General features: G+C 44.5%; 1 protein-coding gene across 12 annotated transcripts in view; it reads right to left on the bottom strand.

The window, feature by feature from the left end:
- Positions 1-18,493, bottom strand: part of LOC144936916 (chromodomain-helicase-DNA-binding protein 9-like) — a 164,391-nt gene that overhangs the window by 81,903 nt on the left and 63,995 nt on the right. For 11 of the 12 annotated variants that reach the window (XM_078864153.1, XM_078864151.1, XM_078864152.1 and 8 more), the window contains 2 exons: positions 3,738-3,864; positions 987-1,235 (listed from right to left, as the gene is read on the bottom strand). In XM_078864153.1, coding sequence (XP_078720279.1) covers positions 987-1,235; positions 3,738-3,864 — 376 coding nt within the window. The remainder of the gene's footprint in view (positions 1-986; positions 1,236-3,737; positions 3,865-18,493) is intronic. The other variant, XM_078864144.1, reaches the window with a different exon arrangement.

The raw sequence follows: 18,493 nt of genomic DNA, 5'->3' as shown, positions 1-18,493 counted from the left end.
AAAACTTGCGTTTACTTTTCGTTCCCGTTTTTTAGGGCAGTGTTTTATTCATATTTCTCCAAACTCTGCTCTGCATTTATAGAAATTGAATTTTCTCTTTTAGAAATTTCTACTGCGTCCGTCCCTTAGACACTTAAGCAAAAACTGCCAGAGCTAGAATTCACGTGCAAAGACTGTACTGGGGCCAAGGGTTGCAAGTAAAATAATGCACTGTATTTGCACGGTGATTGATTTGCAGACACGCGCTGCACGACACCCGGTGGGAATGAAGTGCAAAGGGAACCAACGTGGCGAGAGATGTCGCCCCCCCTCACTTCCTCAACTTGTCGTTCTGTTCACATCAGGGACGTCAGGCGGCTCACACCTCCGATTAGCACGATGGCTGCGTACGGTGCGAAAGAAGTTCAACATACGTACACACGTACACCTCCACGTGCGCGCACACAGCTGGCGCAATAGTACCGCGACACACGTATTCTTGTGCTCGTGTGATTGAAAAACAGCTTTCTGATGGGATTTTTGTTGTTGTCATATTCCGTTAAGTGTCCTGGGATCCTCTGCATGAAGAGTGCTATAAAATAATGAAAAAGCAACTGCTTGATTGTATTTTATATCACTTCTAAAATAGAACTCAAAAAGCGTATCTTTAGAACTAGCACTCATTGTATGAATAGGACATGCTTTCGCCATTTTGACCTGGTTAATGCCTTAAAATGATGTGTTCACCGTGAAAATGAAGCTGAAACCCCTGGAAAAAACCTACCTCGAGCTTCAGACAAGTCATTCAGAAACCTATCCAACATATTGCCCCCAAAAGGTATCAACACTGTCCTTTTGGCAAGAGTCTCGCACAAACACACAGTGGTTCGATCTCTAATGTAACCCACCTAACCCTGCATCCAGTTCGCTGTGCTGCAGCTGCAAGCTGTTGCCACCTCATGCAGGATTCACTCTCCCCCCCCCCCCCGCCGCTGCTAAAGACTTACCACAAAGAACTGAATGGCCTGCCCGTGGGTGGCGGTCGAGGTGCTCTTGCTGCTGTTGCTGCTGCTCTTGGTAGTGGTGGTAGTGGTGGTGGTGGTGGACGAGGTGGCCACAGTCGGCAAGTGCGCCGGAGCGGGAGCTTTTGCGGGAACTCCTCCCGTCACGTCCACCTCTTCCTCGTCGCCCGAGATCTTCAGCTCCAGGTCCTCCGTGTAGCGCTTGCGCTTCACCTGCCTGTTGGAGCGCCGCTTCTTTGCGGCCGCCATCAGAGAACAGGGGCACGCACACACACACACACGAGGCGCCAAGCTGCCTGGCGAGTCCACAGTGTGAAGCGAGGAGTGGAAATGTACGTATGTAGGTATGTCGAACTTATTTTGCACCGTACGGAGCCAACCGTGTTAATCGGGGATGTGCGAAAATGCCGTGTTGGATCGAAATCAAGATCTGCTACCACAAGCCCCCTCTCCTCTGTATTTCCCCTGCTGTTGGGCAGCATCAGCCACATACTTTCCAAAGAGTTCACATGTTTCAAAACCAACTGACCACAGAGGAAACCCCACAATTTGAAGGTTGCAAGTTTAAATCGTGAGTTAATTTAAATAAGCACCACTTTGTGGAAGTCACCGACAGTTGTTCCCACAGATCGATTGGTCCGTGCCATAGGAATCTGGAATTTCTACCATAGACTCGTTGGGATCAAATGATATTAGACCGTTCCTGCTTAGGGATAATGACATTCGAACGTGCCTAAATACGAGGCTGGGTAGACATAAGCGATGAAAAATAAACTCGGTGCAAGGAAACCGCTTCATCGCGCTGCACAAACCCCACAGGGAAGGCCCTGTGTTCCCTGCCTCAAGACACTTTCATAATTGCAGGTTATTTTGAAACGGTGTCGAGAGGCAAATGTATAATGGACCACTATTTTACGAACAAATATAATTGGAAATGTGTTTCTTCACCAAAGCAATCTTGCATCTTGTGACAGCATTAGGGGGGCGGGGGGCACGTTAATTTGTCTCGTTTCACGTGAACTACTGCACTTGGTGATTTATAACAAATATTTGGTCGTTTAGGTATCTGGGACAGCCTTAGCTGAGTAACAAGGCTTCTTCAGGATTTCCCTCTTTGGGTTCTATGGCCAATGTCAAGCGCATGCCTGTAATCCAGCAGGTTGAGGAATCATATAGAAATGTGTGATGGAAATAATTAGGCAGTACAGCAAGTAGGAGGGTGAACTCATCTGTGTGAACCTTTGAGTGTTATCCAGTCATGTGCATGAGTTTTAGGATGGCCTGCTCTGACAAATTTTTTTTTTAAAGTGTCCAAATACTCCAAGCACAGTACACTCCTGAAAATGTCTTGAAAATCAGTGAAAAAATAACTTATACAATTACTATCATTACTACCCGCTTCGCCCAGGACTTGGATTTGCCACGCCCGGCCACCTTTGTCTCCCCAGTGGCGATGTTCAGACACCACACCAGTTACTCGTTTGAGGCTGAGTCGACCTAGGGGAGACCCAGGACCGGTTCGAATAATCGATGGCCATGAGCGGGAATCGAACTCGGGTCGCCGGGTTCGTAGTGCAGCACACTAACCACTACACTACCGCTCCCCCCACACACACACGCGGGCGCGTCCATAGGTACACATACACGCGCTTGCTGCAGACACAACTTTCAGGGTGTGTATGGCAGTAAACGACTCAAATAATAAGCCAATGCTGCGCAAAGAACGCCTTAGACCTGCAACACATTTATATGGGACTTTACTCGCGGAGGGTTGGGGGGGGGGGGGCGTGACGTCAGCAGGCACACTGCGTGACGCTTCCCCATGCAGGTGACATCACAGATGTGACGTCACCGCTCACTTGCCGTGCAAAATATATCCATTATTGCACCCCCCCCCCCCCCCCCAAAATACAAAAGTTTATTTTTATACTTTTTGCATTGTATACAGTCTGGAAGCCACCCACATGTCAAATTTAAAGTTTGTTGCATGTTGGGAACTATGCCAAACATTTCGAACAGACACACATATTCACAAATTTCCATTTTTTATATATATATAGAGGATTGAATATTTACCCATTTTTATTCCAAAATCAATATTTTAGCATATGGTATGAAACCAGTCTACCCAGAGAAAGATCTCACACACATGATCAGAAAACACGCCAAGACCAATACAGTAAATCAACATCCTACTTGCTGTACTAACACACACAGAGTGAACTATACTCGGTTCAAGGCCTCTAAGGTGCAGGATCAACGGCATGTTGTTAATCACATCACTGTTTTAAATTAGGGTTATTTTTAGAATGCAAAATAAAAACCATTTTTAATTGCCGATTTAGGATAACCTACTCAATATGGATGTTGATAATGATGATAATTATGATGACGATGATGGAAACTAAGAACCAGGTCGCAAACCAGGACAAACATGGACCCTGGGCCACCCAGCTACAGAACAATATCGAAAAACTGCAGCCTCACGGCCAAGGACCCAAACAAAAGCTCCACTTGTGCAGCAGGGCGCTGGAGACGCATAAATCAATTTGTTTATCCACAGCGGCCGCAGAAGGTGCTCGCATCGGAGAGATGGGGCTCACGATTCCTCAGCCCCCCCCCCCCCCCCGACTGCAGCCGATGTGATGCATCGATCGAGCGTGGGTGAGGGAGCAGAGGTGGTTAACTAGGTTGGTGTGGAGGGGGTCGGGCACGATGGGGGCGAGGAGCGCTTACCTGCATCAGGTCGTCGTCGTCTATTACTCCAGAAGCGCCCGCCTGCTCCGTGTCGGAATTTTCAGCCGACGTGTCTCTCTTCCGCTTGCCTTTCTTCTTGCTGCTCGGGGAGCACCCCTTCAGTTTACTGCGCACAAAGCCACAGGGGGGGGGGGGGCGTCACTTTTTCAAGGCAGCACAATCCTGAATACGGAAAAATATATATACGTGTATTTGTAACAAGACAAACAAAAACAGGCACAGATTTAAGGTAGCTTCTACGCAGACAGACAAAGGGCTGTATTCGGCTCCTGCTAAGGCTGACTCTCGCAAGCAATTTCTATTGCAGCAATCGACTGCGTAATAGCCGCCGTCCGACGTTATTTGTTTAAAGCCCCGGCTTTATCGCTTTTATGTAAATTCTGTCATTTACATTTGTGTCTGATTAATTTAAGTGTTGCCTTGTGCCCAAAGTCTCCTCTGGAAGAGGGACGTTGCATTTTAATGGCCTCTTGCCTGGCAGAAACGAAGGACGTGTTTGATTGAACGGCAGCATACATGAAGTGCACAGAGTGACATTGTAATGATTTTAGAAGAGAAGATGAAACAATTCTTAATTTCTACTCTGTCAATATGTCTTAACGTGTGTGCACGCATGATGTGTGTAGGTCAAAACAGGACTCTAACGAAGCATTCTGTTGTTACAAAATATTCACAGCACATAAAAAGGTACAATACCTTTGCATTTTGGTGCCACTATATGCAACCTTTAGGTAATGTGACATTCTTATAAACGGTATTCTTAAGATCCCTTACGACTGTATAGCCTTTTGAAATGTAAACATTTTCTGCTAAACCTAAGAATGGTTTTGCTAAGGTTTATATACATTTTGTGTTTGCTTAATTTAAGCACAAACTACTACGTGGCGATTGCCTCCTAATGTTTCGTTTAGAATGCAAGCGCGAACATCAAGTGTTTACGTGCTATCATATAGGCGACCTTGTGTTGCGACTTCCACAGTGAGTCACCTGCACGCTCAGTATTTACTGTGTGTGCCATGCCTTGAACACAGACCCAGGAGAGTTCCCGCTTGGGAGCCTCCCTCCCCAATTTGCATGAATGCTAATTAGTAATTCATGGGGCAGACATATTTGTGATACACTCATTGGTGAGTGCATTACCTGTCAGGAATGGTAAGTCCATTCCCGGTTACAGTGCGATAAAAAAAGCGTCAAGTCGTCTGTCTCCCTGCCCAAATGAGCAATGGGGTGGGCACTCTCCACCGCTGTTCCTTACGCCAGTGATAGACCCATCTATCCATAGGAAAACCACTTGACCTACTGCAGAGTGGTACTTATTTTATCTATACTCTTTGGTTCTTTCGGTAAAGTCACGTAGGTATAAAATATAATTATTTTATCTAACCCACACGGCCGACAGGCTGAGTCGACCGCAACCGGTGTTTTAACTCGCAACCTTCCAATTGTTATCTATCAAAAAGTGCCAGGATAATACATTTTAAGGGGCAAAGAATGGAAAGGTTTTCCCTCATACATTCTGAAATCAACCAAAGGGCTGCATTATCACATGGTCTTGGACCAATGTACCTGCGGCGGGCCCGACTGATCTCTCACACGACTGGGGTTTACACGCCACGCTCTTCATGGCAGGACCTACCACTCTCCCAGCCTCGGCTCTTGTGCTCGACGCTGGCGGAGTCAAGCCTTCTTGAGTGTTGCCCCAAGGATCTGGAATGCCTTGCCGGTGGTGATCCGGCACACTACGAGCCTCAGTGTGTTTAAGAGGGAGTGCAAAACTCACGATTTTCTCATGACTTTACTTAAACATTATCTAAACAATATTTTATTGCCTTTGCATTTTATATTCTTGGGTCTTTCGGTAAAGTCACGTAGATAGGTTCAAAGAAAATAACAAAAAATAACAAAAAACTACGATGTTTCGATCGCAACACAAGCGGTCGTCTTCAGGAAAAGGGGGGTTAGCTTTCAAGGCAAACTGTTTATCAGGGTTTGAAATGGACGTAGCCCAAATGTCAGCAGCCAATGATAATGCCAGTGGTGGATAGCCAACCCGACGGTGGTTGGTTTTCCAGCAATCCAAGGGCTGCCAGGTGAAAATTAGCATGTTAAAGAGAGATTAGCATATTCTTTGGGTCTTTCGGTGAAGCCACGTAGATAGAACAAAACAATCAAAATAATAACAATATCGATCGCAACACAAGCAATCGTCTTCAGGTGAAAAAAGAGGGGGAAATCTGCCGAGGCAGACTGTTTATAAAGGTTTAGAGATGGGCGGGGCAGCTAATGTTAATGTGGGAGAGGTCTCCGTAACCTGCAGTAGGTCTACACCAATCAAAGAGCTGTTTACAAATGTTAATGGGAGATCGCAGAGCCGCAACCAAGGGGTCGGCACGAGAAGTGACTGTGAAAGTGCAAGTTTGAAATGGGCGTAAAGCACAACTAACATCGGAAGGTAGTAGGATGGGAACATCATAGCCAGTTATGACTTAAACTGGTTGATAACGTCCTTCCAATGCTTGCTCAGTTTATACCCATCTTCTCGGTTGAAATTGTGTCTGTGTCTATATATATGGATGGCTTCATGAGCGAATCTTTGTTGATAGCCAGTGGGCTTTCAAAGTACCTTCGTCTTAGAGAAATCAATTTCGCGTGAGCCCACTGCATTAAAACAATGATCAGCCACGGCCGAGGTATTGGTCCTACCGTGTTTCAGATCTGCCTTATGTTCACGAACACAGTCCGAGACACGTCGCTTAGTTTCCCCAATGTAACTACTGCCGCAGACACAGCTTAGTTTGTAGACGCCGGGGTATTGCATGTCAGGGATCACATTCTTCACAGATGGGATCAGATCACGAAATGTATGTACTGTGTTAAATCGAACCTGTATGGCAAGGTGATGGTTTTGATTGGGTCCTCAGATGATTCTTTCCCAACGGTTGGGGTGATAGCTTTACGGATTGTGTAGTTTGAATATCCATTCGTCTTGAGAGCTTGGTGAACATGTTCCAGTTCACTGGCTAGGTGATGACAGTCGGAAATACATCGAGCTCTATGGTGTAGAGTTTTGATGAGGGAATTCTTCTGGGATGGATGGTGGTGGGAGTCAGTGTTTTAGGTAGGCATCCGCATGGGTGGCTTTCCTGTCGACAGAGTGTCCCATTGAGCCATCTGGTCTCTTTTCCTTCAACTTGTTTGCAGAATGTTACATTCCAGGTGAAGTAAGTGTTGGTGAGGCAGTGTCTAACCAGAGCTGGTACATCAGCATTCAGTCCTTGTTGGACCAACTCTTCAATGATTGCAATGGTGTCAAGCATGGGAAATTTGGTAAACAAAGAGACTACATCGAAACTAACAAGCAAATCACCTGGAGATAGTGAGATGTCCTGAATTAACGATACCAAGTGAGCTGAGTTGAGTATACCAGTGAATGGTTGTAAGGTCTCAGACAGAAATCGGGCCAGTTTGTAGGTGGGTGAGTCAATAGTGGAGACGATAGGACGAAGGGGTGTCCCTTCTTTATGGGTTTTTGGTAAGCCATACAATATGGGTGGTCTAGCAGCAGAGGGTTTTAAGGAAAACCGCTTGGTTGGTTCGATCAAAGATGTCGAATCAGTGATGATATTGTTGGTTTTCGTAACGAGGCGGTTGGTGGAATATCTTTTAACTTTGGTATAGCTACCATCATTAAATAGGTCCCGAGTTTTGTTATTGTATGTGGTCTTGTCCATGGTAACTGTGGCATTTTATTTTAGTGTACAATGTTTTGATACCCCCTCGAGTGGAGGTGATATTACACTTAAAATAAATACGGCGTTCGGTTTATACAGCTTACATGTGCTCAAATGTGATAACTATGGAAGAGCACGAGGGACTGGGTGTGGATGGGCACGGTGGTGTCTTGTAAAAATATTGGCATCACCTACGGGTGAAAAGATTGTTACCACCCCCCACCCCCCCACTTGGCACTTTGATACATTTTCCTGATTCGTGACATTTCATGTCACGAATCTATTCCTTTTTTGTTAACATGATGATGAATGGAAGCATCTCTAGTTGCTCCCAAGGGTGACGAGAATCCATTGCATACAAAATATACAAATAAAAAACATTAACGCTTTTACACGAGATTGGATGCCCGTATTGTGAGTTTAAAGAATCAACATTAATAGCTGAATCGATGCATCGTTAAACCCAGATCATTTACCCGACGTCACTTTTCTCTATTCTTGCCCAATATTACTCCTTCCCACTCTCCTACCAACAAAAGGTGATCAAGAAAAACTGATTATTTCAAGTGAACACAAAGGTGACTCATTCGGGGTTAATGTCCATTGCCAGGACACTCAAACTACTGCACACGAGTGGGACACGGTTCAGCAGCAGGCATCCCGATCATGAGATTAAAAGAAAAAAGTTCACAGCCCAGCCAGGGTCACCTTGGCCATTCATATCTCAAAGGCCAGTTTTCTCCCAAACACAGAACACTTCTTAAAGAGGAAAAGGCAAAACATTAAAAAGTAGGACCCTCGTGAAAAATACTCTTGAGACTCAGTGACGTTTTCTAGAATAAATAAATAAATGGAACTGCATCCTAGTTATCCCTTGTAAAAAATAATTGTGCCTCGATGGACTGTCACTAGTTAGTTAGAAATAAATCTCATACATGTAAAATGAGTTAATGAGATGGATCTGTGGCACAGTAGTGAACACACTGTGCTATAAACCCAGTATGTGAGAGCTTGATTTCCATCCAAGGCTAACATCAGTGGAGAATGATATCCAAACAAAACTCAACTTTTTATTTCATTTTACCAGGTCAGGCCCACCGAGCTAATATCGCTCTTTTTCAGAAGCAACCTGGCCACGAAGTTGCCTTATCATGTTGGTTGGCTACGTACGGTGCGAAAAAAAGTTAAAACATCCAAACAAACATGTTTCTAAATGTAGAGGGAAAAAGCTGAGGAACCAGAGAAAAATCCACGCGACCATGGGGAGAACATGCACACTCTGTATAAACAGGCGTCAGGGTCGGGATTGGACCCACGACCTCCTGTATACCAGGCGAGGTAGTTACCATCTCGCCACTATGCACCGACTCGCGTTAATACTGAAATACGGTCAAATGACTACCATGACTGGCAAGAGATGGGGAGGCCTTCATCCGAAGGACTGTTCTGATGTCTGGTACATAAAACGATTGCTACCTGGTGAAGAATCCCTTGGCGGCAACTCAACAACCCTAAGGTTAAACCAGTCGCCGCAATGGACAATGGTGGGGGTTTTACCCCGAGATCAGCACAACCAATGATGCCGCATTACGCTCTCTCTTTTTGGGCATGCAGATTACTTCGAGCTAAGTTACACAAGTTGTGCTTTTGCTGCATAGATCACAGGCAGGGAATGGCTCTGCACATAGGATTAACATAAAGCGCGTCGAGCACCTGGCATCCATCTACAGCACCAATTCGTCGCTCTGCAGTCTGGGCTGACATGAACAACAACCCCGAGCAGCACCCCATGGTCCATGTTTACTTGACCTCTCCCTCTAACTAGCGAGAGCAACGTGTGCTGCTGCGGGTTCATTTGGGCGCACAGCTCTTGACACACGGCTCTTAACGACTGCGTAGGGTCACGTGACCACCCCTCCCCCACTCTGCACCGCCCCCCCCTCAACCTGCCAGCGCCGACGTCACAGCAGCGAGGCATTCGTGCGAGCGAGTGGCCTCTGGTTGCGGTAGCGCCGTCACTTTGTGCATCAATGTCGTCAGAATCACCGTCATGGCAGAAGCCAACGGCTTCCAGTTTCCCCTTTGGGCCAACTGACGTGAAACGGCAATTGCCACCATCGTGTTTGGTGCGGATTATTGTACCATAATGCAGGAATGGCTTTTATTCATAATCATTATTTTCCTCCACTGGGATAACATTATTGGGATAACATTATCAAAACGAAAGAGGCGGCCAGATGGCTCCGGTGACTAAAACCGTGTCAGAGCACCAAGTCGCCACTGCTGCAATACTGGTTTAGATTTTGAAGTGGAATTGAGGTCTCATCCACCCATGATTAAACTGGGTTCTTATGTTTAGGGAGTTTTATGGTCTCAACCCTTCCACCGATGACCACAGACAAATGAAGACTCATTAAAATAGTTGTTTTTATTTACATTCCCAAATTCCAGCTTTGAAAATTAAATTTTGTATTTCACTCACATACCATGAGCACTCTATGCAAGACATAAAACACGTGTGCTCCCAGTGTAGATTAAGAGGCCGATATATGTGACTTGAGAAAGAGTTCCATGTCACGTTTCATACAGGGTGATGCACTGCTTGCTGCAAGAGTTCATTATAAAATTAGTATCTAATCACGTGATTATGTATAGCACAACATAAGTATAAATTTTTAAAAAGCAAAAGCATAGCTATATTCAAATCTTAATTCCATGTGTTGCGCCTTTGAATGTAAAACATTCCCCTTTGTTGAGAGCTCATCGATGTTATCTACGGTTGGTACATCTGTCAGTCATCTCAGTCAGTCATCCATAATGCAGGTTTTTTTGGGTTAGATCGCGTAAATATATAAATGTCTCGTTCAACCCGCCACCACCTGACACAGCCAGTAAGGTTTGTCACGTAAACACAATATGCCAATTCGTTACTAATACAGCACACCGGTACGTTGGAGAGCAACATTAACAATCTGAGCACGACGTTTCGGCAGTAATTACAACTAGCTTCATCAGGCTACAGCAATCCTCCTGTTTTGTTCCTCAGTAACCCATGGCACGTGGGTCTGTTCCGTGACCTGCCAGAGGGCCTTCGACACTTCACGTGGCCCCAAACGTGCACCTGGCATGGCACACGCACCGTGGTGACATCACCGCCACTTAGTGACAAACGGTTGTGGTTGTTGCGTACCGGCAGAGGTGGTTAGCAGACTGAAGCCCTACTCGTGTGAGCAGAAATTTCTAGCACAGCGTTTGCCTGGATTGCAAGAGCGAGTGGATCACAGTGGCCCCACGCCATCATTAGCAATCCCAGACCACTCAAAGGCGGTCATGTACCATGCCACCTGGTTAGGCTGAGTATTAAACCGGTGTATATACGGTCAGGTAGAGCCCAGGAACAAGCTGAACACTTTAGGATATCAATAGTAAAATCACAAGAACGATTCATATTGTTGTTCATCCGGGAAAGTCTCACCGAGACACAAAACTCTCTCCTATTTTCAAGAGCATCCTGCTTTGGTTGTTTGGCCAATTGCCTGTTCGGATTAAATTTTTAAATGTGAGGTACCGGGTGTGCTCAGACAATACTCGCTTGTATACAACACAGCAAGTAACTTGCAGTGCTGTATTTTAATCCCCTCTAAAATGTGTTACACTTCTATGGCTACTCTAGGTTATCCCACAAGCCCAAATAAACACTTAAATAAGGCCCTCACCAATACATCCCTAAGCAGAAATCTCCCTGAAAACATCCTGAGAATCAGCGAGGCTATAAACGGGAAAGAAAGGAACGTGACCATTACCGCTCTCTAATGACCCATTTCAACAAATTTCAAACATCGTCCACAAGGGACCAGGATCAACATTTGGCTTAAGAGATCAGAAAATAGGACCTCGCGTTCTACGGTGAAGTAAAAAAAAGCAAGCAAATTTTGAACCTGCCGCGTATATGCACCGGGCAGAGGTAAATGAGGTCCAGACCAGCTTGAGAAAAGGAAAAATAATAGATAAGCAAAAAAAAAACGTCATGGCAACGAAGGCTTGAGAGTCAAGTGGCCGCGTAGCAACCCTCATGCAACCACCGTCAATAGCCAATGCGCACGATTTCATTGCCTTTTTGCTCAGGTGTCCGTTTGCGTGTAAAAAAAAAACAGGGGGCTAATGGATGCGACAGTGGGGCTTGGCTTTGTGTCGTCCTCTCCTACGCCTGCGCGGATTCTTTTCCCCTACACAGCGTTTATTTACAGTGTGTCCTGGAAGCCTTGCCAGACTCGGTCAAACCACAGACACGCTCAACAGCTGCAGAAAAAAAACCGCAGAAAAAAATACGTGTATGTAAATAAGTAAATCAATTAATTCCCCCCTCCCCCTATTTAAAAAATGCATCGTTTTCTAATATTCCGCAATCCAGTCAAAATACGCAGGGCATAAGGTTGCAAAAAAGGCGGTCTTTACGGAAGGTGCGGCAGGGTTCTGACTCGATGGGATGCAGGTGATTAATTGTCTTCGAAGAAAAAACAATTGCAAATCTATCATTTTACGGAGGCCCGTTTCACTGTGTGCACACGCTAACCCCGACTAACATAACAGCAGATGCTCGGGGTATCTCCCCCGCATGTCCCGATGCTCAAATGCCAAGCCACGCATTCATTCGTTATCTTCCCCTCTTCTCTTCGAGAGTGGAATAGTCTGTTGCCATGGACCCTGTTTCATCACGTGTTGTGCACCTGCCCGTTTCTTGGTATACGAGCTGCACGAGAACACTTGATTGTGTGCTTGCAAGAGTGTGTGTGGTCATGTGAATATTTGTCTGTATGAGTGAGTGGTAGTGTAGCGGTTAGTCCACTGTGCTATGAACCCGGCCAGCCGAGTTCGATTCCCGCTCACAGCCAACACCAATGACGATTATCTGAACCGGTCATGGGCCTCCCCTAGGTCGACTCAGTCTCAAATGATTACCTGGTGCGGTGTGTAGTAAACATTGCCACTGGGGAGACAAAGGCGGCCGAGCGTGGTGATGGACACCCACCCCCTCGTGTTCCGGCCTTCATAGGTGCTCATAAACAGCACTTGTGCCAACAATCTGTTAGGGCTATATGGGGGGGATATATATTTTCTTTGTGTATGAGTCAAAGGTGTTGGTGTACAGTGACTAGCACACTGTATTACGGTCCCTTGAGGGCCCGGCTCGATCGCTTGCCATGCACACCAGCACTGAGGGCATTGTGTTAAAATATAGAAACGAAATGAGCAGGTGAAAGTCCATCACTCTGTACCAATACATGTCTGAGTAAATCAGCATATGGGCCTTCTCAACCAACGTTTGTCTGCACCATTTGTTTCAGCGGGAATACTCTGAACCAGTGTTGACAACTCTGGGCTTCATTAGCGGATGTTCCAGTGCATAATCAATTGTACATGTTTCTGTTTTGTACTATACGGAGCCTGTGGCTTACTTATGTGGCCTTTGACAATCATCAGCCATGACGAATCAATCCACTTATGGATGAAATCGCCCACCATTTTTCACGATCCTGCAATACAGCAATCCATTCCGGGAACCTGCACATTGACATCACTACTGGACATCTGTGAACCTACTGGACATCTGTGAAAAAGAGCTTTACAGCTCATCGGATTCCTCCTGTATAAATGCGGATTCTGAAAACTATTTCACCGCTCTATCTCCCTGGTGAATGAATGCTCTCTTGGACACATTCCATTTCCTGGCTGCCACTCCGGTTATTATTTTTGACCATCGACCATCATCAACCCCTTCTGGCGATGTGCCCTGCCCAAGTCCACTTACTTTCCCTCATAGTTTTAATGATGGCATTCTCCTTGGTATATTCTCTAATCCATGTGGCTCCTCTTTCTCTCCAGGTAAATTCCAAGCATGCATCTTCTCTACACTTCTTTTCACACTTTTTGTTCCTTGTTTTGTATATCGGTGCAGAGATGGACCTTCGCCTGCTAATGTCGTTGACCGATTGAGGACTTAAACTATCTGTCCCAGGTCGACAATCTCTGCTGCTATTTTCCAGCTGTGTCCCTCTTGACAGAAATCTTCAATTATTTAAATAAATCTGTTTTGCTTACATTTATTCTGAGCCCAATTTTGCAGTCATCTCCATTAAACTAATCTAACATTTCTCACAGTCCATTCCCAATGTCTCGTCAGCATATACGCGATGCCTAATGTTTTTTTTCTAATAATCCAATGTTCAGAAAATATATTGTAATAATGTCACTGAGTAACCTTGGCGAAAGGGTGCCAATAACATCTCACAATTAAGCAGCATTAATTTAACAGGCCTGACTGATTTTATACAATTAACTTGTAATATGCGTATATTTTCTCGAATTTGAACTCTGGAATGGCAGTTGGTGCTGGGGGAATATGTAAAGGGAAGAGAAGCAGAACTCTAATGTGAGTGCTGACAATAAATTAGAAAAAACCATTGTACATTAGACTTGCTTGGGCCTTATCGAGGTAAACCTGTCCTAAATTGGCCTAACATTATCGCATACCTGGTGCAGCAACAATATAATCAACCACAGCCCAGGATTGTTTGGTACTGGGTACCAAATTATCTCATAAAAAATGACGTCCTTTATTTATATAGGTGAAAGCCCAATGAGTTCCATCATCTATTTTGTAATGAAAAATCCAAGAATATCCAGTCAAGCAGGCACAACCTCACGTTGTTGTTTTTCTAATTTCGTTTGTGGTTTTCACTTTTTAGTTGTCGTGCAATCTGCTGTTTGGATCAGAAACATGGGCACTAAGAAAATGGAATACAATCTGAAATGCACAAAAAGCATAGAGGGCATGATGCATGCTTGTAATTACACCCAAGAGGTAGGAAGAGGAACACATGGATCAGTGAACATACACAAATCAGACAACATTGATCATTAAGAAAATAAGACTGTTTCGTTCCCATAGCTGTCTCTCCACATAGAAAATAAAGGTATTTCTTACGCAAGTCATCAGTCGCATGGCCTTCTAGGAGTACAGAACTTCTGCAGCAAGAGAAGCAAAGTCTGAACGAGTTTCAACACACAGTGTCTCATCAGCAGTCAAGCAGCTTAAATGCCAATGTTACGCAAAATTATATAAGACACAAAACAAAATAATCATTAGCGTCGTTGGAGACCATCGTTATTTCTCTTCTCGAAAACAACGCTCGTGACTGTTGGATGAAGGAAATGAACTTGGCTTGGGCGCAGGCATGCTGTTTATGGCTCATGCAGAATAACAGTGATGGAAGGGAATTCAAAGGAGAGAACATGTCCAAGAGGATGACCGCTGAGGAGATGGGAGGATTAAATCAATTCATCTCCAGGAATCGGAATGATTGCTGCATGGCAGAGCCATGAGAAAAGGTGATGCCATGGGGAAGGCCTTCATGCAGACGTTGACAATGTCTGATGATGATGATGCATATTTCGACCGTTTTTTTCAGTGCAGATTACAATTCATACAGTGATATATTCAGTGATGGGTATAAAGAGGAACGCAGTCATCAGCAGTGATAAATAAAAATAACAAATCATGCTGTGTGGATATTGAAGACCCAATTACATTAATTGCAAACCAGGTTAATGTGTGGTATCACAGTCCATACCCTCCACTCATTGAGGACTCAAGTCATCCAGACTGGCTGTTTTGAGGAATCAAAACCGTGTTCAACAATCATACTGCAGATTAAAATACTTCTCTCTCTGCTTCTTTCCTGTCGCTGCTTAAGTTTACTGCACTGCTCAAGTTTGAAATTTCATCCCATCGTCTCTTCCAATTTCTTATAACCTTGATCAAATCAACAATCGCATTAACGCTCATCTAATACACCTTCAATCGGTTGTTTGTTATTGGCCACCGTACTCTGCAAACGTGAAAGTGAATTGTAATCGCCTCTCAAGTTGTTAACTGAGGCACACTGCATGCATCAACCGAGTTCCTTGGTCAGGGACAGAAGACAAACACGTGCCACCTCATGTACATACTAAACTAACCAAATTGTGCCCAAAGCAAAAAAAAACAGGTGATGTTTTATCTTTTCAGATCCCTCTAACAAGGCACAATTGTCGTTTCAATCTATGACGAGTGGTGCCATCACACACAGGCACCGGCTCTATACCCGCCCCCCCCTCGGTGTCTTTTCATTACGTGGCACAGACGGTTTGGTACAGCATCGTCACGGCTTGCAGCAAAAGCGAGGCCACGATTGTTACTCTGATCAAAGTGTGCCCCCCGCCATAGTGGAGGCTGCAGTTTGCCTTTCTCTCGTGGTGGAGTGGAGCGTTTGCGCTCTCCATTAATACAAAGGGAGCCGTGCATCCTGCGACAAGTTAAGCGGCTTATTATGAGGCACATCATTACAGGCCACGTAATAATCTCTGCACTGTTGCGTGCATTGTCTCCACTGCTAACAAAACTACCTCGGAGGTCACCTAAATGGACCACTTCTCCGTGTGTTTGGTTACAGAGCAACGGAGTGATTGTTTTTCAAGTGCAAGAATGAGCACCTGTAACAAATGAAAATCATATAATGGGTTTTAAACGTGCCACAAAAAAAATAGACAAACAAAAAACCACTCTGCGTAAATACCACTGGACTAGGTCTATTTGTCCAAGTTGGTAAATGCCCCGAGGTATAAAATAGTACTGGAATCTGGCTCGGTGGTGTTCTGAACATTGAAAGTTTAAACCCTGCCCGTGGTTTAACATCGCCCATCATAATGCAAGGACTGCTTACATGAGAACCACTTTGTGAGAAGTCAATAGCGGTTACCCTTGCCAAAAACCTGATCTTGTCAGGAAAATTTGAAAATTTTAATGCTGGTTTAAGGCCAACAGAGATGAATGCTATCCCAGTGTTAATTTCAGCATTAAAACAGTTTGACTTTAAGCTCGATTTGCATTATTAAACAATAAATACAGTGAAATGTAATGAAATGAGAGATAGTGTGGATCCGAGTGGCAATTGCGATTCCATCTTTATTGGTGAGATGGGCAGCAAACTGCATTTTCCCGTGAGGTTTTATTGATGGCATCACCAATGATATCCAAATCATTCTATGGTCGTCATGTCTTGGGTAAATAAATGCCCATTTGGAAATGCTATTGAAAAACAGGATTTCACATACATTCAGGGTATGACCGTTGACAATTCTACCAGAGAATTAATGTATTTGCATGGTCACTTAAAAAAAACACTCAACCAACATTAATGCATGCTCCTTCAGGCACCTTGAAGAATGGTTCAACACATGTCAAACATCGAATATATTAAAACACGTTCGCTCTCTCTGAGCTGGGCTCCATCAAATAAAGCAAAAAAACTGCAATTTTTTGACGATTACTTTTATTTCTGCAGTTATTAGCTACCAGTTAAAATTATAAACTTGTCATGCTCGTGTAGGTGGTTTAATCATGGTTGGCTGCCTGAGTTTGAACCTAGATTATCAGTGGTGCTGGCTCAGTAGTTTGACACAGACATTGTGGATCCTCGAAAGGACCCAGCAACTTCTGCCAAATTATTTTATATAAAACAATAAAAGACTGTTAAAAGCATGTTAATCTGACAGTTAGCCTCTTTAAACGTCTTTAAAGAAGGCAAAGTTGCTGTCAACAATTTAGACCAAGTCTTTAATCTTGCGCAGGACAGCAGAAGCATTTGCAGCCACTGACTAAATTGGAGGTCACGCAAAGGTCAATCGGGCCGTGCCACCTTGTGTAAACAAGAAGTCCCTTAAAGGAGCACTGCTTCGGTCGCAGGTCCTCGACAGGCAATGTTAATGTCTCACCACACACTGGCTAATGGTGACAATACACCTCAAGGACATGTAATCATTTCATCATCAGGTGTAATCCTTGGTCAAGTGTTTTGGTGTTGGGTTACACCACCACTAAGCCACTACTCCACTAATGAGGTTGTGTGGGAAAGCACATCTTTGGAGGAACAATTTATTTCGACCCTAATCTGCTGATTTTATGAACCATGCAAATAAAAGATGCTCTACACAGGTCATACAATTGTAGACAGAGAAGGAATCATCATTTGTCGCACTAAAATACTTTCAAATGTGCCCAAAGGAGGTGCAAAATGTAAAAGTGACAAAAATAATATTCCACTGTCGACTGTACTTTTAAATGATGACACAGCCAAAGCAAATGGATGCATGCCCAAGCTGTTTAACGTGAGTTTGAGACGTTAACAATTATATATTTTGTATTACAATCAGCTGTACCCTTAAGGAATGTTGGTAACATAACTGCGACGTCACTGCCATATGTTTAAATGGACTGAAGCAGTGATGTCACTGGAGCACTGTGATTATACATCCAAATGCGAATTTGGAAGTACATTTTATCGTTAACTGGTAAGCCCACAAACCTCACCAGTGGAGCTCCATTAAATCCACGTGCTGCTCATCCACGCTGTGGAAAAGCCATGCCAGGTGCCGTGCGTCGTGTTAATTGACCGATACCTGCCGGTTTCTTATTGTGTCTATTTGGACACAATTGAAGCGGCCAAAATAATATGAAGCTGATCAGTAGGTTTGAGCGAGGCAGGCTACCGTGGTTGTGACCATCCTGGCCGCAGTGGAGGTGGGGTGAAAGGCATCAACAACAAGAACAACAAGCCCTGCCAGGAGCACGTGGTGAGGGAGAGATGAAGGGAAATGAGACAAGAGACAGAGAGGGAGAGTGACAAAGACAAAGAGGGACATGGAAAGACGGGGACAGAAAGATGAGACAGAAAGGCAGAGACAGAGGAGACAACGAGAAATGGGGAGATGTACAGAGACGGACAGAGAGATATAGACAAAGGTGAGACAAAAAGACAAAGGGCAATGTTGAGATAGAGAAAATCAGAGAAACAGACACGGGGGATGACAGTGAGACAAGAGATAGAGGATGACAACAACAAAGACAAAAAGTCATACAGAATGGCCAGTTTACTGAAAAAAATGCATAAAATATATATTACTATT

This window comes from Lampetra fluviatilis, chromosome 17 (genome assembly GCF_964198595.1).
Source record: "Lampetra fluviatilis chromosome 17, kcLamFluv1.1, whole genome shotgun sequence".
Lineage (NCBI taxonomy): Eukaryota > Metazoa > Chordata > Hyperoartia > Petromyzontiformes > Petromyzontidae > Lampetra > Lampetra fluviatilis.
The sequence above is the reverse complement of the archived record's forward strand: the minus strand, read 5'-3'. Positions and strand labels throughout refer to the sequence as shown.